This window comes from Alligator mississippiensis, chromosome 5 (assembly GCF_030867095.1).
Source record: "Alligator mississippiensis isolate rAllMis1 chromosome 5, rAllMis1, whole genome shotgun sequence".
Classification (NCBI taxonomy): Eukaryota; Metazoa; Chordata; order Crocodylia; family Alligatoridae; genus Alligator; species Alligator mississippiensis.
In genome coordinates this window covers 15,509,371-15,534,877 of record NC_081828.1, presented here as the reverse complement: position 1 = coordinate 15,534,877, position 25,507 = coordinate 15,509,371, and the positions used below count along the sequence as shown (strand labels likewise).

Here is a 25,507-nt window from a genome sequence, read left to right as displayed (position 1 = left end):
TAAATCTTATCAAAACCACAGGAAGAATTTAGGTATGCAATTTAGAAAATCACCAGGCTTGAAATTTGTCTGGGACACCAGACCCAGCACGGATAACAAGTGTAGGATTGTTATGGGATATTTAATGACAAGTTATCAGGTTGTCCATTTTCTATCTCATTGAATCATTGGGGAAAATGAAGACAAAAGCAAAACAGTAGCTAAAGAAGGGAAGAAATACAAACAGGTGATTCTATTCCTATCCACAAGTGGGTAATTACTTAGCACTCAAAATTCCTTCTCCTGACCGGCTTTTGAAAAATATGTGGTACAAGTCACCAAATCTGTCTCCCTCTCAAGATCAGATATGGCCAGTGACATCTAAAAACCTTTCCCAGCTCAACATAAACCCTACAGGTCAAAAGGACTAGGACGTTTTATCCCAGGATGCTATTAGCATTATCATCTGTGTTACCCAGATATATTAAACCAATGTATTTTGGTAGGTAGGTGATGTTCTATTTTCTGCTTTTCTACAACCCAGATAGCATTTCTAACTAAATGATTCTTGTTAGTGTTATGAAGACTTCATAGAAGTCCTGGTGGAAATAGTTGGTTAAAGAGCAGAGTTTTGACAGAAGTCAAACTAGACCCACCTCAGTTCCTCTCATATTCCAGAAATGACTCCCTTTGACCAAAAACACCCTACATATTGTCCCAGGAAGTGAACAGTAGTTTCGGTGAGTCATAGATGGTGTCATCTCCATCTTACTCAGATGTCCTGGAAGATCAAGAACTAGGGTTTGAATTGACAGTGAGTCCATAACAAACCACATGAAAGCTGGAAGACATTGAACATAAAGCTCATAAACAAATAAAATACTCCTTTTTACGTAGAAAGGAGCAACAGAAAGTATCGGATAGGGAAAAAACACTTTCCATTTTGTGGAGTCTGATTTCATCAGGAAAGCAAGCAACTAATCAATCAATGATTTGTATAATCCTTTAAGAAAATAGACCACTGCTGGGTATGTGAGTAACTAATGCTCAGTTGGTTTGTGTTTGAAGGCAGTAGCAGCAACAGTGATGACACAAATTAATTGCACAGTTTTCAGGAGATAATGCAGAACAGGTAAAGAGAATTACTATACGATTAACATGGTTTCCAATTAAAGTCCCCTGTAGTTACTGAAAAACATTAATTCCTAGCATCTTGGTAATTTAACTTATGTCACTATTTGAGGATGAGGGCAACTTGTAAGTTTACCTATGTGAGAATCTGGAAACACTAGAATGCTTTTCAGACCAAAGGTTGAAATGTCTAAGTCCTTCTTGCTAGTCAGTTGTCACTGAATCTAAAAAGAAAAGCAATTTTGCAACGGATATTAAGATCCCGACCTAGCTTTATAGGCAATAAGGGTGCTTATACATGAATGCAGAGGCTGCTCTAACACGCTGGAATCCCAGTGTGTTGGACTGGACTCAATTGAGTCTTCTGGAGCATGGCAATTGCTGCGCTCCAGCAGCCTCCTGTGCCTTGTGTATCAGCTTCCCTGTGCTTAAAAATGGCGGCTGAGATGCTTGAACTAAAGCCCATTGAACGAGCTTTAGTTCAAGTGCCCCTGCCACCATTTTTAAGCATGAAGACACTGGTAACACAAGGTGTGATGGTGCTTTTAGATGTAGCTCTTGAAGCTACTCTAATTAAAGCGTGCCCCCCCGCCCAAGCACATGTAAAAGTGCCCTATGAAACTGAGTTTCTAAGATACTGAGGCCATGTATAAAATATTCTGAGAATTGCATGGACAGGTAGGGACTACAGGACTACCAATGATGATATGTCAGCAATAGTCAAAGATTTATGACAGAACTGTAGTTAAATCCATACTAACAAATGAAACTGGTCTTGAATGTAGAGAATGGGCCATACAAGAGACATGGGAGAGATCTAAACATAAAGACGGAAAAAGTAGCAACCCAGGGCCAAAAATTAGCCCCACTGAACATACAAATTTAAAACATAGCAAAAAAAATTATATATCCCAAATTGGGTTCTAGCCAGGATTTCTGTGCTTTTCCAAAGAGTATCACGAATGCTAATGACACTCTCCACAAAGCTGATTACTTTTATTTGTGTCCTTTCTTTATCTGATGCTCATTTACCTGGACAAAAAAGGTCCATCCTTAAAGTTAGTTAAGATACTTCAACCACTAGATGTTCTTCTTTACGAAAGAATTCTCTTCCTCCTCACTAGTACATACTAATTCAGGGGTGGGCAATTGTTTTGGGCGGAGGGCTGTTTACTGAGCTTTGGCAAGCCATCAAGGGCCGCATGACAGGCAGCCGGGGCACATAAATAATAATTTTCTAGATTTTTAGGGGCCCCATGGGCCAGATACAGCCTGCCAGACGATTCTATCTTGCCCACCCCTGTACTAATTGTGTTATGTTTCCCCAACAGCCCAGTTTCACCCTTTTCTCAGCAGCAATTTGAGCTGGGGCAGAGCAGTGTACGCCATGGCCACTCAGCCCCAGGCTCCAGGTGGCAGCGCTGGGCAGCATTTAGCTGGCTGCAGCATAAGGGTGCTGAAAAGTAAGGAGCTGTGTGGTTATGCGGCAGGCAGGAGTCTGGTCCCTGGCTGACTAGGTGTAATTTATGCCTGCAGTCAGTGTCTAAACGTGTGTTTAATGGCAGTAAATTACCCCGGCGTAAAATAGTACAAAATGCAACCTCATGTCTTAGGGTGTTAGCGGACATCAGATGACTCCTGTTCAATAATTTTGCTGTCCAGGCATCTCTCTAACCATATCAATATTTTGCATTCTTTTTGCTACAGCTGCCTCCCATTATGTTTTTTTTAACCTGTATTATCTTAATCTATTATTTTCTAGTCTTCACTGGCATTCACAACTGTTCTCATTCTGACATCTAAATTTCATTAACATGTTTACTCTCTCTTCTGGATTATTAATGAAAAATATCAAATACAGCCAGCCATAATCCTTATGCGCATGCAAAAACAAAAGTAATAAATACTACACAGATTAAAACTGTAATAGTCAACAGTTTTAACTGAGTCAACTAGTAATTTTTTTTTACGAGAGCAAATGAAACTGAAAAATATTGCCAATTTTTAAGGTGATATGAACAAATGTGAAAATACATGACAACTTTGGCAGATCTTCTAGATCTAAAACCTGCATAGCAGTAACTCTAATTTACTTTCTCATGAAGAGCAAAAAATGATTTTAGTGAATACATAGGAAGTTTATTATTTGGGTAGATAACATTTGTGCCTTCTGTGTCTGAATGGCACTTTAGAATAAGTTAACATTTGGTTTACAACACAACAATAAAATTTGTCTTTATTACAAATAAACAAAGCTTTCACACCTCACAATATTGTTTTAGATGCAGGATTAAAATCATTCTAACATGAGGAATTTACCATAAAATTAAAAAGCAAATATATTTAGTAGTCTCACACCTTTATTAAAATATTTTCTTCTACTTTCCAGGCAATGTTAATGTGCACGTTAAACTCTGAATTTGTTTTAAGCATTAAACTATTTACATACATTTATTTGTGATTTTTTTTTTTAAGTTCAGAACACCTAATAACTGATGTATGATAATAATAAGTACCAGGAAGATCATATCCTAAAATATTTACCATCTAATCCCAATTTACTGCTTAATGGTTTAATTTAGAAGCTGCACTAGTAGGAATGGAGGTCTGAAAATTATATTGGTCGCAACAGGAAACAAACGTGTTCTCATCTAATAATTGTCTTTATCTACTTTGATTGGTTGCAGTTAATATTAATAACATAACCTTTAAGTATTGTAGGGAAAGCTAATACTTTATTCTTCACTCCTCGAATTAAGGTTCAACAGCAAGCTTAATGAGTAGTCATTATAAAATCAGGCTGCTAAGTAGTACCTTAACTCACAATTCTGCTTATATAATTGCATCACTATTGCAGATAACAATTACTATTGATATATCAAAGTTACATCTCAAACAGGGTAGTGCAAAAGGGTTATCTCAGGATTACATTATTAACCATTAGTGGGGCTTAGAGGCCATAAAACAGGTTAGCGCACTAATCTCACTCCAAAAGCACTAAACTAAAATTTTGCTGGAAAGAGAAAGTGATCTGGTAGTTTCAAGTGTCTCCATCACAAAACCACCACATTAATTGCAGCATCTTTTCACAATTGACCTAAGACTGGATAAATATATGGTGGAAGTGACAAGTGAGGACTGAGCACACAACACAGCTTTGTCCACCACCTCTCCACATTACATTGGACCCAACTCTAAACAATGCTGTCATCCGTAGCATAAAGTAACCTTATATTCACTCAAATAGCAATGAATAAAAATAATTAGCTGGTACATATTTATAAATGACATTTTAAAGATCATTAACATATAAAACATTATTGTCTATGAAACAGACCAGTTTCAGTGTTGCCTGCTCTCTGTTTGGTGTTTTTCTTTTTTTAAATGGGCAAGTGTTCCCCTGGACAGCTGCCAATACACTAGTATAAAGTGTCCTTAAAGCAAGACAAATTCCTCTGTACTAAATCTTTTTAATCTTTTCTTTTCATCCTCAAAGAAAAGGTCATTTTCTTCATGGAGTGGACTGGAAGCAAAGTCACAGTCTCTAGAATGACCCTTTACAAAAGTAAATAAGGGATACTTCTCCTTGGATGAAGACTGCAGCATCTATAATGCAAAACAACACACCAGACAAAATGTTAGTTGAGAGTGAAGGAGCACAGCAGCAAGTGATATCAATTTAATTACAACTGCAAAAACCAAAAATTCATTTGCCCCTATTTTGTCACACAGAGACAAAAGCATTGCAAAGACTCTATGTGGCTCCTTCTGTTAAATACGTATTTCTGTCTCACCCTCTTCATGGAAAAAATAGCCACATTTTGAAGTTTTGCATCTGCAACTTGTTCCATAAAGACTACCCACACTTGCAGATTAATTCCCATAGCTTCGACAGAGCAAGGTCTTCTCTTGCATGGAAGAAGATAATCTTTATTTGTTGAACTGAGAAGCAGGTTAGCATCCCTTGAAAGTATTTTTGTGATCGAGACAGCTTATATAACTATCAATAATTTTGGCAGCTCAAACATACATGTCAGAGAAAGAAGCCATCTCAAGAGCAGATGAATTAAAATGAGGGACATGCTAACAGGCTGCTTTAATTATGTAACAGAAATCTCCCTGCCCCAAGGAGAAGACAAAGCTGAGTTTATTTACCAAGGGAGCAATTGATACTAACAGCAATCAACAACTTACCTAAATAAAAATACTCTTCATTACCAGTGCTCTTGGCCCAGAGGGTAAATGACATTTCAGCTTTTTAGGCTTGTTTCTATAAGCCATTTAAACACCACTAAAGTTAATTTTATTTTTATATTTTACTGATCATTCTCTAAAGTAAATCTCAGTACACAACTATAGTACCTGCAAAGCTACATTTAGCCTATAGATATAATCTGCATGGGAGTGATCAGACTATGAAGTCCAAAAATAGTTTTAATGAGAAACAATTAATCAACACAATAAAAAGCCTAAATAGATATTTAAGCCGTATGACCTATTTAAAAAACAATCAGGTGCTGGAAAATCATGCTTGCAGTAAAATCAGAATCCACGATTTTTACTGTGCTCTGCAATTTTCCACTTTATTCTGCTCTATTTTAATTGCTTTCTCCTACTGCACTGTGAAACCTGGGGAAAAGGACAAAGAGAAAGTGAGAGATATGCAAGCTCTGATGAGCAGAAGGGAGAGAAAAGGGAAAATAATATGTGGGGAGAAAAAAGAGTGTAGGATGAGAAACAATGGGATTGTAGGACTGGATAATTGGATACAAAGCCTTTCATCAGTAGGTCACTGGTCGAATCCAGACTGAGTCAGTAGCAACAGAAATTCAGAGCCATATGATGGCTGTTTGGTAGCCTGTCAAATGGTTTGGTGGACTTAGGCCAGTTCCTAATTGACAGGTGTCTGAAACAAAAAAAAAAATCACCACCACCCTGTCAGGGAAGCCAACGAGGTATGGAGGGCTCTGGAATCACTGGGCCAGATCTGATCATAATTTGTACCAGAAAAATTCACGATGACACAGATACAAGACAACTTAGAGGGTGCCAATAAGATGGTTTTTTCCTAGTGTTCTTGGATTGTTAGAAGTTGCCCAATTTTCTAGAAACTTTATCCTGTATCAGAAGTATTTCAAGAGTGCAGAGTCAGCAGTATAAGAACCATTGCTTTCTTTCACCAGAAAAAGGAATCTGGCTAACTTCCAGATATTTTTGTAACAATTTCAACTACTTAGTAACTATTTTGCAAAGATGAACTACCAGGACTTTCCCAAAAGGGGTCTGGATCCATTCTGCAGAATTCAAGAAATAGAAAATAGCTTCAGTGTTTTGTTTCTGAAAATTTAACCTAAAATTTGTAAACACTGATATAGAACTGACACACTGGAAACTGAAATAATGCACATTTCAGTATTCCAACAATTAAAGTATAAAGTAGTAATATTCTGCATCCATTTAAGACAATGACAAAGTTACAAGTGACTTCAAATGGGACAAGATCAAGTACCAAGAACCAGAGCTTGCATACCATTTACATCTCTAAATAAAGTGGCCAGATTTTCAGAAGAGCTCATATCCCAGTGCAACACTTGTTTGTGACACTGGCTTTATAACATCCAGGAGAAGTTATGAATATAACATAGCAGCTACATTTAAAATACAGGGCAAGTGGTCCTGTGGTAAGTCAACAGACTGACTGGGATTCAGGAAGCCTGTCTTCTGTGTAACCTTGACAGAGCATCAGGTTCCCTATTATAAAATGGAGATAATGTTCCCCTACTCAACAGCAGCAATTGGTTGATAAATCCCTTTTTATCTGTAAAATGCTTAGAAGCCATGGTGCAATTGTGAGCCCAGTACAACTTAGCCGTTTGTGTTGAATCTCACTCAACTTCCACTAAAATACTCATTATTCTAGCAACCTAATTTTTAGTTGCTTCCAGGCCAAATTCCAGCATCAAAGAATGGATTTCCTTGCAGTTCCCTACTTTTGAGCAACCAAAGTGGCTTAAAAGTAGGAACGCAGCTACCTGGGATAACAGTTACAGAACACACAAACCAATTTGAGTGTAGCATAGGTAAGATGTTTTACTTGCCACTTCTTTTGAGACTCATAGTTTGAATGCCACAACATCCCTCTTAGAGGGGATGCTGTAAGTGCTACAACCTAAACTTTCCCTCCTGCCTCTCCCACTATTTTACATATCAAAGTAGCAAGAATCTGAATTAATTTATTAGTTTAACCCTACTGCCCTGCTTGGAAGTATATGGTGCTAATAAGGAAGGTATTACATTACCCTTAAATGGATGGAAAAAAAATAGAAAAAGTAGTTAGAAAAACTTTTTTCTTTCTGAAAGTTCATACACTATATTTGGGATGTGCTTACATTAGAGTCACCCTCCTTATATTAAAGAACATCAATCCAAAATGCTAGTAGAACTGTATTAAGACTTAAGGTCAGTCTGACATTAAATTTAATGCAACAAGCAAAAAACAGGTGGGGAGAGATAGTCATGTAACCTAAGATTTAACAGGGAAAACGCATGAAAAAAATTAGCAGGGAAAATTTCTAATATCACTTATTTTTTCTTTCATTTTTCTATCCTGGTCTATAATTTCTGCTCAGATGGGATGGCTAATTAAAAATTCTGATATATGAAATTTCCAGGTCTCTTTTGCTTAGGAACTCATGATCTTTAAAGGTACTTTCCATTCCTCCAAGACTGGAGGATTTCTGCATTCTTCCATAAATCAAAGGAAAAAACCTTCGGCGTTAACCAAAATACTCAACATACGTGGCATTAACTTTAGAATCTGATATTGCTTGTTGCTTTACTTAATACTAATACCACTTACACAACAGGTTATATTCTCAAAGTGTTGTACAAACTTTAATTCCTTGTACTAATGTGATAACTACTGTAGTACTAGAGCATTACTAATGTAATCTATCCTGTGTTACTGCTCTATCTTTTTATAGTCAGTTTTAGATCGTAAACCATTTGGTTGTGTATTATAGTTTACACAGCATATATTAGCACTGCATTCTGTTACTGGCATTTATATACGGTAATGGTCTAGAACAAAATGCCTACCAAAAAAACAAACCTACCTAATTAAATCTATACCTACGCACTTCAAGTATCACAGACATTATTAGGTTGGTTTACTGGGTGACACCTGCTCTCATTTAAAACTGCCTACAAACGCATAAAATACTGTTTTCTTCTTAAACATTATCAGAAATAAACACTTAAAAATAAATACATAATTTTGCTTTGCTCAAATATTTCCACTTTTAAAAAATGCTCTCCCTAAGGGACTGATTGCTTTTTTAAAAATTCTTTTCAGGTAGAAGATAGTATAAAGATCTGAAAAGGTGTTGTCTGCAAAAATATTTTCATTTCAACAGTGCCACCTAGTGGAATAATCCTACATCATATCCACATAGCGGCTAATACATTGCTTTGTATCAGTCACAATCTGCCACAGAAGAAACAGTCATCTTTTAACATACAATTCAGGTAGTTAATCTTATTTTCTGCAAATTTGACACGTTCATATTTCTGGATTTAAAAATCACAGATTTGCTGAATCCTTTTGCTTCATCTATAACCATAAAAAACAGAATGGGTTCCGCTGTAGCATAGCTCAGACGGTATTTTCTCCCCCCGTAACATACACAAACATATGCACAGTTTCAACTAAGGAATCAATTTCATTACTTCGACACTTACCTTAGTTATTTCTTCAGAAACCCTTTCAAAGTCTTGCGCATTTCTACAATAAAATCCTACTGTACAGCTAGGATCCATTTTTTTGTATGACATCTTTTTGGGGGAAGGACAGTGGAATGACTGCAATTGTTAAAATAAAAATAATTTCAAGATCATTTTAAGATTAAGTGCATTTGCCTTTCTCCTAATTAATTAAACGCATAATTCACTATGCCACTTATGCCTCAAATCCAACACAAGCTTTCAAACTTATTTCTGCCCCAAATGTTTAAGTTATTTCACCCCTTCCCATATTTATAAAAAACACATAACCTAGTGCTGTTTATGTCCCATTTAACCAAACTTGCACATTACATCACGTTATTCCAGCCCAAAAAGAGGATGTGAAATCTGTCGAGGGTTTGCCGCTCCAAACAGCATTTTATGAATATTCCCATGGTAGAGGAGGTGAATGCTCCTTTGCAAATTGAATTTGTAACAGCTTTTGCACTATCTTACAATTACTGCTTTACTACTACCGCCCATTGTCCCCTACCCCCCCAACCTCCATAAAAGAGAAATAATGGAATGAACCAACCTAATGTATTTTCATTTAGTAAATGAAATGGGTAAAAAAACCCTGAGTATTTCAATATACCTCAAGTATAAAAACCCACTCTATATTTTACACGCAGGACTTTTTAAAATGTGAAAATTGTTTTCATGATAAATGTTGCATTGACAGCCCTGGAAACTGATGCTATGAATAGTAGGAGTACAAACTTCCACATGCTTCCTTTCCTCCCCATCCTCCCCAATCTAGAAAGGAAACTTAAAAGGTAATCCGACTTGGTTCTCCATGCCCCTTCATTCATTACACAACTCAAACATGGGTAATCATGGTGGTTTTGTGTTCATGTGGAACTGGACAAAAATCCCAATACATTTTACACATCATCTGAAGTACTAAACGACAACACTGTAACTGTTACTGTGCCATGCCAGTGGTGCACTGTTATTTTTGGCCAGTACATCCCCATAGTGACACGCTACAGCGAGGGATTGAGTCACTACAGTGACATAGCTGCAGCATCACAGTTTTTGCCTGTCAATGCTACATCGCCGTAGCGTGTTGCTATAAGCAATGTAGCATCTCATGTCCTATCCCCCTATCTCCTATTACTAATATCCTGTGCCCTGACTCTCCATATAATCATTATAATCCCGTTAAAACAGCTCACTATTTGCCTCTTAGCATATGTTACTACTCTACAATCCCACTGAGAACTAGGGTTGAACTATATGTATACATACACAAAGTTATTTTGACACAAGAACAATCACCTAGGAACCTATAATGCAATTAGGTAAAACTCACTAATGGAGTGGTAAAAAAGAAGAGACAAATGCAAGAGGTTCTATTAAAGACATCTATGTGCTTTCTGTGATAACTCACACCTGTATAAGATCTAACCTGTCTGAAAAACAAGGCCAGGCAGCTGGCATTAAGAGGCCATGGAACACAATTTCCCAAATACAGAGCTAAATAACATTATTTTTAAGGTATTTGTCCTTACAGTAATTTTACACTACTGAAATGGAATGTTCTGTAGTCCTGATTGGTGCATTTACAAATAAAAAAGTGTTACGTATGTCTCACATTTTATGCAAAGTCCAGCCAATTTTCTCTCTCTAGTAGACTGCAATTCCTACTTGCTGTCTAGTCATTAATCCTGCCCACATTTTATATAAATAAATTCTTTATATTCATTCCTGATTAATCACAACTGGAAGCCTGAGTCAAAGTATTCCTGCAGTAATGTTAAAAGTGGTAGGTACTGGAACATCCTAATAGCAGTTTTGCAGGCCATTCCCGAGAGTATTCTTAATGCGGTGAGTCATTCTACAACAAAGAGAAGTGGGTAGGCTTATTTTTTCACTGCTCCAAACAAATGGATTTTGGAAGCCAATACAGAGTGGATTGATTTCCAACTTATTCTGGACAATTTGTCAATTTTGAAAATACTCCCTACAGAGAAATCTAACAAGCTACTCTCCACACTAAGAAAGCAATTTCTGTTTACTTTTGACATTTCTGGACAAAGATGTAATACTATTTAATGCACTAAGCATTAAGTTCCAATACATTTTCCTGTCTACAGAAAAGCATTATGATGTGATCAAGCCCAGCTGGCAGCTTGGGTGTAATCAAATATATTTAAAGCTTACTATGATAATTACTTGGAAATTCTTATTAATACCACCATACAATAAGTGCTGGCGGACCAGTGGCATGAGCAGGGACTAGCAGATGTGGATTCTAACCCTAGCTCAGCCACTGAGCTACTATTTGGCCTTAAAGAAGTCACTTAGTTTCTACACCTCCATTTCCCTCCACACTTCGTGTCTGCCTATGTCGTGTAATTAAACTGTAAGACCTTCAGAGAAGGCACTGTATTCTACTATGCACTTATCTAATGATTAGCATGATGGGGTCAGGATCTTAGCTGGAGTGTCCAAATTCATTATTTATATTATACCATAATATAAATAATGAACCTGACACTTATACCAACTTCCATCTGAAAGATCTCAAATGGGTACTTATAAAATAGGGAATATTTAAGTACAGAACATTTTCCTCTTTTGATTAAAAAAACAACAACACACTTATTTTTCAATCCAGAACATCTCATTTTCTAGCATGAACTTGAGACTCAGGCATTACACTGTACTCATTAAGGTAAACATTAAACATAAGTTTGTTATTGCTTCAAACCAGTCCCAAGTTTTAAAATTTGATTTATTCATGTTAATAAGCACTTGGAAGTATCTAAACTGTTTTGCTAAACACTCTCCAACGGTATTTTGATTAAGAAATTATGACTGACTTTAACAAATTCCTACTTTGAGATTAGTATGTTACCTGAACTTTATACACAATAGAAAGAGACAAGAAAATTGAACAAATTCCTGCTTTATTCTCTCAATTTAAGCCACATATAATCTATTATATAGCAGTGGTAGCTTTAGGGCTACAATTAAGCTGCAGACTTTGTTACAAACCATTTGATTCATGTTTTTAATTTAACTAAATTCCATCAATTATAGCACAGGTGCTGAATTCTCCAATTGTAAGATGAAGAGCTCTATTCACAATATGTGATCTTAATATTTCCCTCCTAGACTCTGATGCAAGGCTCTGCTACAAACTTTTATCACAGCATGTACTATGCTGGTGATACCACAACCACGGAATCTTCTTGGAGCCAATTATTATGAAGGAAATAAAATGTCCATCCCTTTGCAAATATGCCATGGTTTGGTGAAGTCCTGCTTTAGGTTTGGTATGCTTAACTTAGCAAATTGCTGTAGTGTTAAGAATTGCACTCTATAGAGTCCCTCTGATCCACAGGCCTGATCCCTTCATAGTTGGTTCCCATAAGTCAAGAGGATCACGCACCTGCTAGGTTTCATGGCCAATAAAGCATTAGTTAGAGAAAGCTAGATTGTTATGTAAGGGTTGGGCATAAAAGGAACAAAAAGAAAAGGCTGAAGCTATTTCCTGAATACCTCTTAATATGAGAATTGGAAATATTCAGTACATCCTACTGAAGCTATTATAATTTTTCAGTCTGACTGTAAATAGAGTTCTTCAACATCTATCCTTGGTTTTACATTTCTTTTCAATGTATGTTGTTTGGGAAGGGGGGAAGACAAGGGAGAAACAGTACTATAAAAACAAGTCTGATTTTTCGAGACCTAGACAGAGCCTGACAAGGTGCATTAACTATAACCAGAAAGACCAAGCATGCCACAGCTAAAAAAACAAACCACGCAGCAACTACAGGTTGGTTTCAAGGTGTGTTCAGGCCCTGAAAACTACTGATCCACAAAGGTAATTTGAGTTGAAATAATAATTTAACAACCTATTAAAAGGAACAGTGTGGACAGCATTAGTAAAAGTCATTAGAATAAAAAAATCTCATTATTATAGCTTTAGAAATTTGAAAGGTAAGATGCAAAATGGAATGACCAGTAAGTAGTTAAGAACAATTACACTTAAAAAGAAATGCTCCTCGTCTGTCTAGGCAAAGTAGTGAAAAATCCTCGTCAAAGAGGCACAGGGTACATTTGTATCCAAGCAAGGCTAGACCCCTACATCACCTGAACAATAGGGTGTGTTCAAACACAGGCACATACACACACACATACATGCTTGCTCACTCTCTCTCTGTGAGCCCAGAGGCGTAACAAGGCAGCTGGGTACCTAGGGCAGCTGCGACACGTTGGGGCAGCAGTGACTTTTCGTTGCTGCCATGCCACTGGCACAATCGTGAGGCTGTAATAGCAGCTGCTTCCCTCCCCTCAGAACAGCTGCCCCAGTCATCTTGCCCTAGTTAAACTACTGTGTGAACCGTCTTCATTCCAGCCTCAAATTTAAAAAGTAAAAATAATTCAAATATAATGTTTTTCTTTGTACTGCCTGCTTTCTTTAATGGAAACTTACTTAGTGGGGTCATCATATATTTGTGGAGGTTTTCTGGTATATAACGAGTTACAGACAAGATAAATGAAGTAATAATTATACAATAAATTAAAATTACACATCAAGTATTTAACCTTTGGCCACTTTTGTTTGATAAATAATATGCAACTGTAAAACCATAAAGATGCAGCTAGCTAGAACACCTCTAAATAATTAGTGTTTGATTCATATGGGAAGAAAACAGTGCCAGCTCTTTATCCATACTACCTCAAGAGGGAAATCCTTTATGCTGACATCTACAAAAGATTGGCAGTAATGAGGATCCATGTAAATCAAACTGTCATCTACAAGGACAAAACAGAAGACAAGTAATTCAAAAAACACCTTATTATTACACTGCTTACAATCCAATTTCTATGCAGAACAGCTGAAAAAAACCCAGCAAGTAACTGCTTGCCACACTGATATTCATTGACTGAAGCATAGGTTTTTGCAGGACAGATTAACTTTTGCATAATCAAATATGCTTGTATAAGCAGAATTTTTATAAAGTGATGAGACTGTCATTTAATTTTTGGTGATAAAATTACTTTTACAAACACACAATTATATTCTGGAGTTTGCATATGAAAAATGTATCATGCTACTTCATCCTGACAGGAAGAACATATTGCTTGTCATTTGAGCATCAACTAGCACCACTTAAACTGGTAAAAAGTAAATATGTAAATAAGAACTGCCAGACAGTAACAGCAAAGGTTTCTCAAGTTTGGTGAAACAGATAAATTATGCCTTGTTTATGCAACAAAGGAAATTAAATGTACATTTTACAGAATCCAATTACTATATGAGGCAAATGACAAATGACTGGACTTTGGTGGATATGATGAATTAATAGGGTACTCATTTTGCTATTTTAATCATCCTCCTTCCCCCTGGTCCAATATTAACTTTCTAACTCTTAAAAGAAAAACACTAAAAAGACATATCTTATTAAAACACTAACCTTGAAATCCAGCAAAGTAATATGACTGCTTAGGCTTGCCACCAATAATACCAACACAGTATTCAAGGCTTAAAATTCCCTGCCAACAGAACATTAAATAATTCAGATTTAAAGTTTAAGAGAACATGCATAATTAAAGTAACTTGGTGAGGCTTTACTCATCTTATTTTTTCTGACCATCACCTTTAAAAGTGAGAATTACTACTTATAGCAGCACCACTTTGTTGCCAACTTTAGCAATTTTACTGAGTCTGTGTTTTTCTGAAAGACCTCACTCCAGGAATCATGCAACTTCTATACAAGAAACTTTGTCTTTCACTTTTGAAAACAGCTTTTAATAGTGGAGAAAATTTTAAGGGCTTGAAAACCAAAACCAAGCATAAGAACCATCGGGGGGGGGGCGTTCCTTTGAAAGATCATGCTTTTTATGTAAATGCTGTTACTTTGGGGGCCTGACTCCAGCAGGCATTCAAAAAGGATGTACCTTCAGCACTCCCAGTGTCAGAGCAAGAAAGCAAGAACTGTGATGTCATGCACATTAGAGTCACCGTAGACTGTTCACATATATTTTTCTGTTTGGCAGCCCCATCCTTTCCTGTCCACCCAGATAGACTTTGACATGGCAGGGACAGCAGCCAGCTGAGGCAGCAGCAACTAAAGAGGTTACAGTTACTTCTAAGAGCAGCAGCCTTAAAAGGGAATGGGGAGAGTAGAAAGGCACATCTGTTTCTCCTCTTGATCTCCCTCTCATAGAATCATAAAAAAATTGAGGTTGCAGAGACCTCAGAAGGTCATCTAGTCCATCCTCCTGCTCAAGGCAGGAGGGTCGCTGACAATCTCCCCCTCCATTGATTCATCAATCTGTGTCAGTTCACGCAAACTAAAAGAGGCAAACAGCAAGGCTGGGCAGAAATTCATGTGTCGTTCCTATGTAGGAAACTGGAGGAGTCAAACAAGAAAGACTCCCCCCTTTCTTGTTAGACAGCAGACAAAAAGGACTCTGAGGAGTACCTGGAACTCCTCCCCAAAAAGCTGGATCTGGGAAAAGCGTAAGTTTCATAGATTTCATAGACATTAGGGCTGGAAGGGAACTTGGAAGACTGAGTCCAGCCCCCCGCCCCAGGGGCAGGAAGTCAGCAGGGATTGTAGGATCCCAGCAAGATAAACATCCAAATTTCACTTGAAGGCATTCAAAGTAGGTGCTTGAACCACCTCCGATGGCAGGCTATTCCAGCCCTTGGGAACTCAAACAGTAAAGAAGTTCTTCCTTATGGCCAGCCTGAACTGTTCTTGGAGGAGCTTATAACCGTTCAACCTTATCATCCCTTGGGGCGCTCTGGTGAACAAACGTTCCCCTAGATCCTAATGAACACCCCTTATATACTTATAGGTGGCCATCAGATCGCCTCTGCGCCTGCACTTTTCCAGGGTGAAGAGTCCCATAGCTCTCAGCCTCTCATCATAAGGTCTGTTTTCCTGACCTTGGGAGGAGATCGCAGCCAGGCAGCTCTGGACTCCCTGGGCATTGCTTTTGCTTTTTTCAGCATTTTTAAAGGAAGAAAAAAGCAACGTATCTCCATTCTTCTTCATGGTTTCTATACTGAAAGCAAATGCTGGGAGGAAGTTGCATGTAGCTCTTCCTGGGTTTCCCTTCCCTCCTTTGAGTCTTCCATTCCTGAAGGAAGGATACTTCTCCTTTTACCTCCAAAAAGTGCTCCAGATTCTTGGGAGAAGGGTGGTACAAGCTGCTGCCCAGCCCTTGCCTCTCATCCCTCTCTGTATGAAAAGAGACAGCAGTATTATTATTTCTCTCTCAGTTCTGCTGAGATATGGGTAGTATGGGCATGCTGTTCTCCAGTTACTTATGCCTATTCTACACTGAAGACTTCTGCCATCATAGCTACCTTCACCTAAGGCATGAGAGGTGTGACCACTGACCAATGTAGTAGTGCTGGCTAGATTCATAGATGTTAGGGTCGGAAGGGACCTCAATAGATCATAGAGTCCGACCCCCAAACTGTGTGTACACAGTTGCGCCGGCAAAACTGTGATTTCACTGGTATTGCCTATTTCGTTCAGGAAGGGAAAAGAGTTTGCTGAACCTGTACAAAACATAGCTTTGCCATAATGGCTGGATCCACACTAAGAGCACTTTGCCAGTATAATGAATCATTGTTGATCTTCACTGATAAAACACCCCTAATATAGACACAGCCAAAAATTACTTGTTCTTTGAAGCAGCTACAGCCCACTGACCACACCTGGCCCCTCCTCTGTAAGGATGTACAAGTCTAGGTGGACAAGGTAAGGATGTGCATGGTGGGTGCTTATCTTCCAGCAGCAAATGAACAGAGAATATCAGTCATGTATTCCTCCAGGCCAAAAATTCTTTTCAAGATAACCACCCATCCATCCCCAAGTCTGATCCCTTACACACCATGTTTTGAAAATTGATGTCAGTGTACACATTCATGGTTGAGGAGAAGCCAACTAGGCTCAGAGATATACTTTATACATTAAAGACAGCCATTTCAACATTGCATTAGGTAAGGGATGAAGGTAACAAATGAAAACTAGATAAAAAAGAAATTTCCTTGAGATTTAAACAGATTATTAGAAAGCTTTTTAATTGAAAAAGGATAAAACTGCTACTTCAGACAGCTTTCATGGATGTCTTGACAAATGAGTTACCTGCACTGCTCCTTTCACAGTTTATAACAGTTTGCTAAGGCAGCAATATTAATTTACAGTTAATCAGGGCTTGTACCTTCACAGTAACACATAAGACTTACAATAGGGCCAATTTAAAATTAAGAGGTTCTTTTAAAAAATGTACAGTAGTAAAAATATTTTAGGTATTTGAGACAGGGAGCTAACCATGCAAGTATTGCTTAGTAATAAGAGGAATGCACATCTGGGTAGCCCATCTGGGTAGCCCTGCCCACAACCTGGGGGGCTCTGATCAATCCTATCAAAGTATGCTCCATAAAGGAAGTAGTACTACTCTCCCCGAAGAAAAGGGGGGAGGAGGGAAACCTCACTAATTCTATCCAAGTCAGAGAAATTCCCAGGGTTTTCAACTAACTAATCATATCCCAGGTACCCTATGGAACTTAAGTGGGATTTTTCACAAGCACTCAGTCCTGCACAGCATACTATCCCTTCATGTCATCCCACTGCTATAAGAGCAGCAGAATTCAACTAATGCTGAATACTTTTGATAACTCCAAACATGGTTTCTAACATGATTAGAATATGGTGCCATTAATTATTCTGATGACTGAACAACTTCATATCATGAAGGTCTTGTGGTGTATACTGGCTTGGGTTGGAGTCTTCATTTCTGGTCCACACTGTATGGCAAGTTAAGAAATGGCAGAAGGCAAGGCAGGTTGGCACCTTTGAAACTAACTCAGCTGGAAATGTGTAAGCTTTCATAGGCAACAACTTCCTTCATCAGAAGCTATGAATGGGCTTGCAGAGTCCATTTTGTAACATCAAGAATGGGTCTCCTGTTCAACCCAAAATGACTACCACAGGAGCTACTAGAATCTGTTGGTGGCCTATTATGTCATCTTTTCTAGGGGGTTAACTACTAATGGCAAGAACATTACATGACTGTCATCTAACCACTGACAATTCTCTCTGAACAAGCCTCTGGCCTTAAAACAACAAAGTACCGGCACTTTCAAAACGATCACAATCCTAAACTAAGATGTTAATAACTTGTGAGTCAACTTCAGAATCATAGTGGTTAAATGAGTAAAAGAAAAGTACCACATGCATATTTATATTCATGAGGGCTAAAAAAACCCCAAGAGGCATTTCTGATGATTTAGCATTATAAAACCTGCCTACAAATTGCAGAAAAGAGGGAAAAAACAGTTTAAGGTCATATACACTTAACCTATGCCAGTGATGCAAAAATGTAAACAAGAGTGACTTATGAAAAACATAACTTTGGTTAGCCTATCTTGGGCACACTTTCTTGTATAAAGAGATTATATTAATTCAAGTAACAACTGTCATCCAGAAACATCAAATCTGTAAAAAAAAATTACTTTAAAAAATGCAGATGTCAGAATATTTTAAATGTACGCAATTGGGTCACTTCTCATGAATAACGGAGATGGAGATAGTGACCAGTGTGTATAACTGAAGGCTGCCTTCTTTCAGCCTCAGTAATAAATATCTGCAAAAGACTGCATGTATTCTGGATATACAAGGCGAAGAGCCTCAGTAAAGTCAGGCCTACATGACAAAGCTAACCAACATAGCCAACCTAGCAACTTTCACTCAAGTAGACAAAATTTATATCAGCCAAAGTTCTTCTGGCAGTACACACTGTGTTTGCACCAGTGACCTGGATTTGTATTGTTAGGCTGAAAAACCTTTACAGATTCTCTCCAAGACAATAGTCAACACGAATTTGTAAAAACAGTTACTTCACATGCTCAGAAACTCCTGTGCAAATAAGTGCAAGCTGCAATAGCAGCCTATCCTTGTATCCTACAAAGATACCAAGTATTGCTCTGAACTCAAGTCAGACTGATTCAAACGCTTTTCCACAGCAATGCTGTTACTGGAAGAGAGTTCATCTGCATCAGGTCTGCATGTTGCCGACTTGTTGTACTGTGTCAAAACAAAAGCTCTTCTAAAACCAACCATCTGGAAACACAAGGAAAAGAAGCAGGAAGGAAAAGCTAGTTCATATTTCATTCTTTAAATAAAAGGTTTCACTGTTCTGTCCTGCTTTACTATAAAATATCTCCATAATTTTTTCTGAGACTTAGAAATAAAATGCAAGCGACAGCCAAGAGCCAGGAAAAACAGGTGATGTAACAGAAGAGCCAGTCTTTCTGATTCTGTCAGTGCTACTAAACAGCTTCTTAAACTGTTCAATCTTAAGAATTTCTAAAGCAGGGCTCCAAGGGAGTGTGTTAAGTGATGAATGATGGGGTTGTAAAGACAAAAGAGCAGGGTTAAGCAAGTTGTCCTAGTTGAGGGGAAGAACTACCCAAGTATGCTCAAGAAGTTCATCAGCATGACAAAATCCAGTATTTTTAGAGACTAATCTTTAAACATTCAGTTATAAAAAGCCTAAGTGTTTCTTAATTTGTCTGGTTAGAGCTGTGTTACTATGATTAGGCAGGCCTCCCTCCTTCTGTATCACTGCCTTTAGAAGCAGGCATCCTATCCTCCAGCTAATGAAATGACTACCGATGTCATGATAACTGCTAATAAATTATAACATGAGGGGGGAAAGTGAGAGAAGAGCTGTCACTGCAATTGGCAATCTTCAATAATTTACCACTAAAAGATTTAAAAAATTGAAAACAAATTAAGGTGTTTGGTTCTACATTTTAAAAATGCAAGTTGGTATTAAAGTTCATTTAAGATGGCACAAATGGAATACTGCAGGCAACTAGATAGCTTTTTGAGTCTCTGCATCAGTGTCTTTTCAGGTAGCCACTTTAGGAATAGAATAGTTACCACCACTTTATCATGGGACATCATGTGCTCTGCAATTATGTCTGATCTTGTAATAGTGAAATTTAAAACCTGTAAAGTCAGACTTTACAACCTGCAACTGTAAAATCACCACCATACAGTTAATAGGCAGAAGATTACCATCCCAGAGTATCTTTTCAAATCATCTAGCATTACTGTTTAAAAAAATGATTGAACTCTCATTTCATACCTTTACAAACTCTAAGTAGTCCATGTTTGTTCTCTCTCCACCAAGTCGTACAGGAACTAATATAATTACAGCTTTTGTATCTCCAGTACTAGAGCCCATAAAAGAGCACTGCTTATCAACAACATCCGAATTGTAAACTGAAAATAAGACATATGAAAAGTATGAAAATGCTTGAGGTTTTATGAAATACCCACGCAATTTTTAAAGCAGAAATATACTATCTTTTACAAAATACTGCATGTCTGTAAGATTACATTATTTAATTAGGATGAAGTAAAACTGTACAGCTTTAAAATTTACACTCTTTTCACATAAAACACACTTCCTGAAAAACTCTTTTAAGAACTACAGTTATGTGCGCCTTACCCTTTAAGGGGCATTTTCTAGAATGATCTGTTACACTGCTGAGTTTTAGTAGTTTGAATAAACTAGTATGAAGATATAAGAAAGTTATGAAAACAGAGGAGCATTTCTTCTAAACATTTTAAGAGGATAATTTGAGCCTTAATCCCACAATTAGGCAATTTTAAAGACTTAATCCCACAATTAGGCAATTTTAAAGTCTATTACTAATAAAAACATTTACATATCTTTAAAAAAATATTCAAAGACAATAATTGTTTTAAATAAACACTCATGTGCATTGTCAGACACCAAAACAATACTGTATTAGAATCTTAATTAAACAAAAATGCAATTAACACCATCACTGTATGCAATTCAACCTAAGACCATGCAAAATAATAGAAAAAAACACGTGCAACAGAAATCAGAATTTTGAAATTCTCAAGTTTAAAACTTCAAGGTATGAACCCTAGCATAAACAAAGAAATTGGTTTGCAACATACAATTAAATGGAGTATTGCTATCACTATGACACAGGAATGTCATTCATTTCCGTGATGTTATGCAATTGCTTATATCATAACAAAAGCACTACTGGAGAAGTAACACATTCTGCTTTATCTGAAAGCTAAAGTTAACAAAGCTGTCATTGCTGAGTTTTGTTGTGCTTGGTTTGTCTCATCACCTCTGCTCCTGCTTTGACCCAAATTTTAATACCAACTCTGCCTGTGATAACTGATGTTTTCAAAACCACTTGTGTTCTGGAGAATTCCTATATACCATGCTGGAACAGAAGAAAGGTGGCCATGGTATCTGGTTCACTGTACTACCCACATCTTTGATCTCTAAGGGAATTTTTTAGGGAAAGAGAATGTAACTTTATTCTTAGAAAAAACCAATAATACTCTTATCAGTCTCCCTCAAAAAGAGAGAGGAGGGGTACAAAACAGTTTATTAATTTATTTGAATCAGTATGTCCCACAGACAAATCAGCTAACTCCCTAGACCCAATAAAGTTATGGAAGTGAAATACACATCAAGCTGATTACAAGATAAAAGGAATTTGCAAACTCTCTTTCAAGTTCCATTATTTAAATCAGCCATGAAACAAGCACTTTATCAATCTCTCTAGTTACTATTTTTGATCCTTAAAGAAAAAAAAAAAATCAACGATACAACCTGTCAAAAATGCTGGTACATAAGCAAAAATTACCTTTCACTATCCAATTCCCAAACATACAATAGAAAAAGTTCTTTCTAATGTCTATGTTTCCTTTTGGAAATCGCTTAATGTTGCTGTGGATGAATGCTAATTGAAAAGCATAAGTGAAACATTTAAAAAGTGCCAGAAGCCACCATAGCCACATCACTTACCTGTACAGTCCTGAGCAACATAGACAGTTATTCCTTGTAACTCAGGGTCTCCTGCTTCTTCAACAGCTTTTCTAAGTACAAAAAGAAGAATATTTGATAGAGTATTGATTGTGGAGATATTATGCATAAATTGAATTCAAGCCCTTCATTTTTAGAGTGAATACTATTTTGGTTTAAAAGCAAAACATTTAAAAAATCAGTTTTCTATCATCCCTTTTTCTTCCCTCATTCTCTTACTAAGTTTTTTTATTTTAGTGTTTCCCATGCCTATTTTGTCCCAGTCCCTTGCATGGTGTGTAATAAGAGCCTCCCTAAGTAGTGAGGAAAGTGGAGGCTGTTCAGAAAACTACAATAAGAATGCTATAAATGCAAATTAAATAAACCAAAGTGAACACTGCTGCATCAACTAACTTCTTTAAGGTTTAATAATTGTTCAGTCTTTCAACTATGACAAAACTAGCCTTCAAAGAAAATCACTCAGAGCAAACTGATTTAAGCTCACAAAACGACCCCAAAATTAGATTCAGCTACCTATTAAAACAAAACTCACCATTTGATCAGCTTCAAGGTTTCATTGAAATTTTTAAAAAATAATTATACGACTAAACTAGCCTCAAAAGAATAAGAGTAATGGATCTAAAAACTAAAAAGAGAATATATGTCGATAGTCTGAAGCATGATCATCAATCATGGACAAAATTTGTAAAGAAATTAAACCATTCAAAATAGAAGGTTAGCCTCTGACTCCTGATACGTGGTTGCATTAAATGGTCACTATCCTTTTATTTCACAATATATTTTGAGGAATCATTTAATATAGTCATTCTCAAGTTATGGGAGAGCTATACATTCTCAGCACTGAAATAATAAGGATAGGGAGCTCTAGAAAATGAAAGCTTTACCTTGCTTAAATCTCATTTGGATTCAATGGAAAGGGAAGTCTGAATGGAGCATGCGAGTCCTGAAGCCAATTATATTTTTGCAAAATAGAGTGTATTTTTTTTTAATTTCACAAAAAAATATTCCTCACAATGTCAGTAATCTAGCACGTGAGGAAAGTATGACAAACAAATGCATAAAAACCTTCACCTGTCAGAGTACACACAGTAGTATTTCAATGTAGGCTCATTAAAGATGAGTATACTTGTATATCAAAGTATCAAATTATTCTAGCATCTATATAAATGTAGAACATTTATACCTGAACTCTGACTTTGGCTGCTTAGGTGACTTATTAATTATTCAGTTTATAGCTAAACTGGGACCCACCTAGAACATAAGACTATAAAAAACAAAATCAGTAGCATTCAAAGAAATGGCATTTAAAGGCATACGGTATAGAGAAACCTGACTTTCGACTTTTTTTTTTTTTTTTTTACCCATACTGAATGTCACAGACCCTTTACTTTTACTATGATATAATTATAATATTAATAGTCCCATACATTTACAGTTTCACAAGAATTTGATGTGTGCAAAGAAATGCTGAAAACATCAATTTTAGCTCTGACATTTCATTACACTATCAGTACATTACAGCCCCCAGGTTACAGTATAAAAAAAATCTATAATGTTATGCATGTTCCAAGGTTGAAAGAGTGGTTAGTTTTTAGAACATTTCATTAAAGGCAGGCCTACTTAAAGCCCAGGTTTCGAGGAGACCTTGGGACTCCTGCTGCCCAGAGTAGAGGAAAATAGGAAAGTCATTTATTTCTGAAACAAGGTTTGGGCACAGGCTCATACTTCAGTTCCTGAAATGACTGCTATTTCCGTTCCTATCTCTGAAAAACGCTCCTAAATTGCTGGTGACAGACACGTTACTGAGTCAATAATTAATGGTTAGGTGTCCAATTAATACGAAGAAATCTCCAGGCATTTCTAAATGCTTCTCCTGTAACACTTAAGACAGTGGAAACAATAAAGAATAATTTAAAGAGATATTCTTACCTTAAAATGTGTGCTACAACAGCAGGCCCATACCAGTCTCCAGCTATTTTTCCTGACTTCTTTCCATATTCTATCAGCTGATGCAAGCCAAAAGATGCTGGTGGAGAATCTCCAAACCAAGAAATTATTTTTCTATGATAAACTTCATCTCTCATTTCACTTTCATCACAGTTTCTCTTTAGTGATCCCTCACGATGAGTTGACAGGACCTTGGGTTCCTTCTCTCCTGTAAGTGATGCCTCGAATGATGCAGTCAGCTTTTTTACTGTGTGGCTTGTCCATGATTCAGAGTCTATATTTTCTATGTCCAATGCATCTGGCCAGGTCCACGCTGCGGCAGAAATGTTTTTTACTTGAATTTTATGCTGCCTCTTAATATTAACTTTTTTTTTGTATAAAAATGTTAATTTTTACTAAAAGCAATAATCTGCGCGTTACATATGTAGCTGCAAATGCCACTGATAAGATCAAAGCAAAGAACATGTTTTTCTACTGTAATTGAGTTTGCTGTCTTTAACTTTTGCCTATTCCTCAGCATAAATAAAAAAAGTCAATTTTTTGTTAGCCATTTGTATTAGCAGGATTTTTTTACAAGAGAAGGTATAATAAACTTCATAGTCTTGGCCATTTACATACTATAAATTCAGTGAGTTAACTATTAAATACATGCAGAAAGGACTGACTGATAGTTATCCAAATCAAACTAGCACTTCCTTCTTGTTCATCAGGTCTTAGAAAAGTTTGTGGAAGAATTATGTGAATAGTGACACATTCTTCCTAACAAAAGCAAATGAAATACACTTTAGTCAAAAAGGTCAGCAGAACAGCTCAACTGATCTCACAAATAACTATGAAATCTTAAGATCTATCTAGACTAGAGGACAGACTTGTTTCATGAATCAACATTACAGCAAAACACTTCCCAGTCCACTTTTTGAGTACTATGCTTCCTGTACAGTTCATCTTATAAACCATTTACACACGGATGATGGTTAGCAGGTCAAATTAATAATAAACACTTTCCTTATCAGTGTACTCTGCAGGCTTGTCTGCACTATGCGGCTGCCACAGTTAGCATAACAAACCCCCTTAGTGGAAATATGGTATAAGGTGGCATAAGGCTATTTTTGTGTCACTATAGCCACTCACCAAAAACAGTAAGTGCCTTCATCTGTTAGCAGAGTTGCATATATACGGTTGGGAGTAGGATTTCAGGATTTTCCAACCTAAACATGCTGTCAAAATTTTGCAGTTCATATTAAACCTCAATCTCCTGACAGTTCCAAACAATTCCTTGAATTAGGGCAATGACAAGGGATTGAGATACTATAACTACACTGGGGAGGCTTACAAGGAATGCACCAATGACAAGCAGAGGCATCTTTGCTCAGTAAGCTGTATTTCTGAAAAAAAAATTCTTTGCGGAGCAAAATCAGGTAACCTCAGAATGGTAACAAAAAGCACACCTGTGAAGAACATACAGGGCAAGAAACTAAACACTTCAGGTACTTCATGCTGAAACAAACTGAAGTATTTGACAGAGGAAAAAAAAGAGGTGGCCATAGTACTTTACTAGCCAAAACCAAAACTTTTAACTATTGCAAGTAGCAGGCAGCATCATAAATGCCCAGGTTTTCTACAATTCTTCTGAATTTGGCACACAATTACCTCTTAATACAGAATTCTCTCTCTGGGCACGTCTACACGTTCATTAATATGCCATAACTACAGCGCGTTAAGTTTAGTACTGTAATGACAGGTACTAACTTAATGCACCGTAATCGGCACTAGAGCATTAGTTTAACAGGTTTTTGGT

General features: G+C 37.0%; 1 protein-coding gene across 2 annotated transcripts in view; it reads right to left on the bottom strand.

The window, feature by feature from the left end:
• Window positions 1-3,227: 3,227 nt before the first annotated feature.
• Window positions 3,228-25,507, bottom strand: part of ATG4C (autophagy related 4C cysteine peptidase) — a 36,096-nt gene continuing 13,816 nt past the window's right edge. For both annotated transcript variants that reach the window (XM_006274705.4, XM_006274704.4), the window contains 7 exons: window positions 23,692-24,022; window positions 21,745-21,815; window positions 20,026-20,162; window positions 14,325-14,403; window positions 13,586-13,662; window positions 8,851-8,970; window positions 3,228-4,716 (listed from right to left, as the gene is read on the bottom strand). In XM_006274705.4, the coding sequence (XP_006274767.1) occupies window positions 4,546-4,716; window positions 8,851-8,970; window positions 13,586-13,662; window positions 14,325-14,403; window positions 20,026-20,162; window positions 21,745-21,815; window positions 23,692-24,022 (986 nt within the window). In that variant the 3' untranslated portion in view covers window positions 3,228-4,545. The remainder of the gene's footprint in view (window positions 4,717-8,850; window positions 8,971-13,585; window positions 13,663-14,324; window positions 14,404-20,025; window positions 20,163-21,744; window positions 21,816-23,691; window positions 24,023-25,507) is intronic.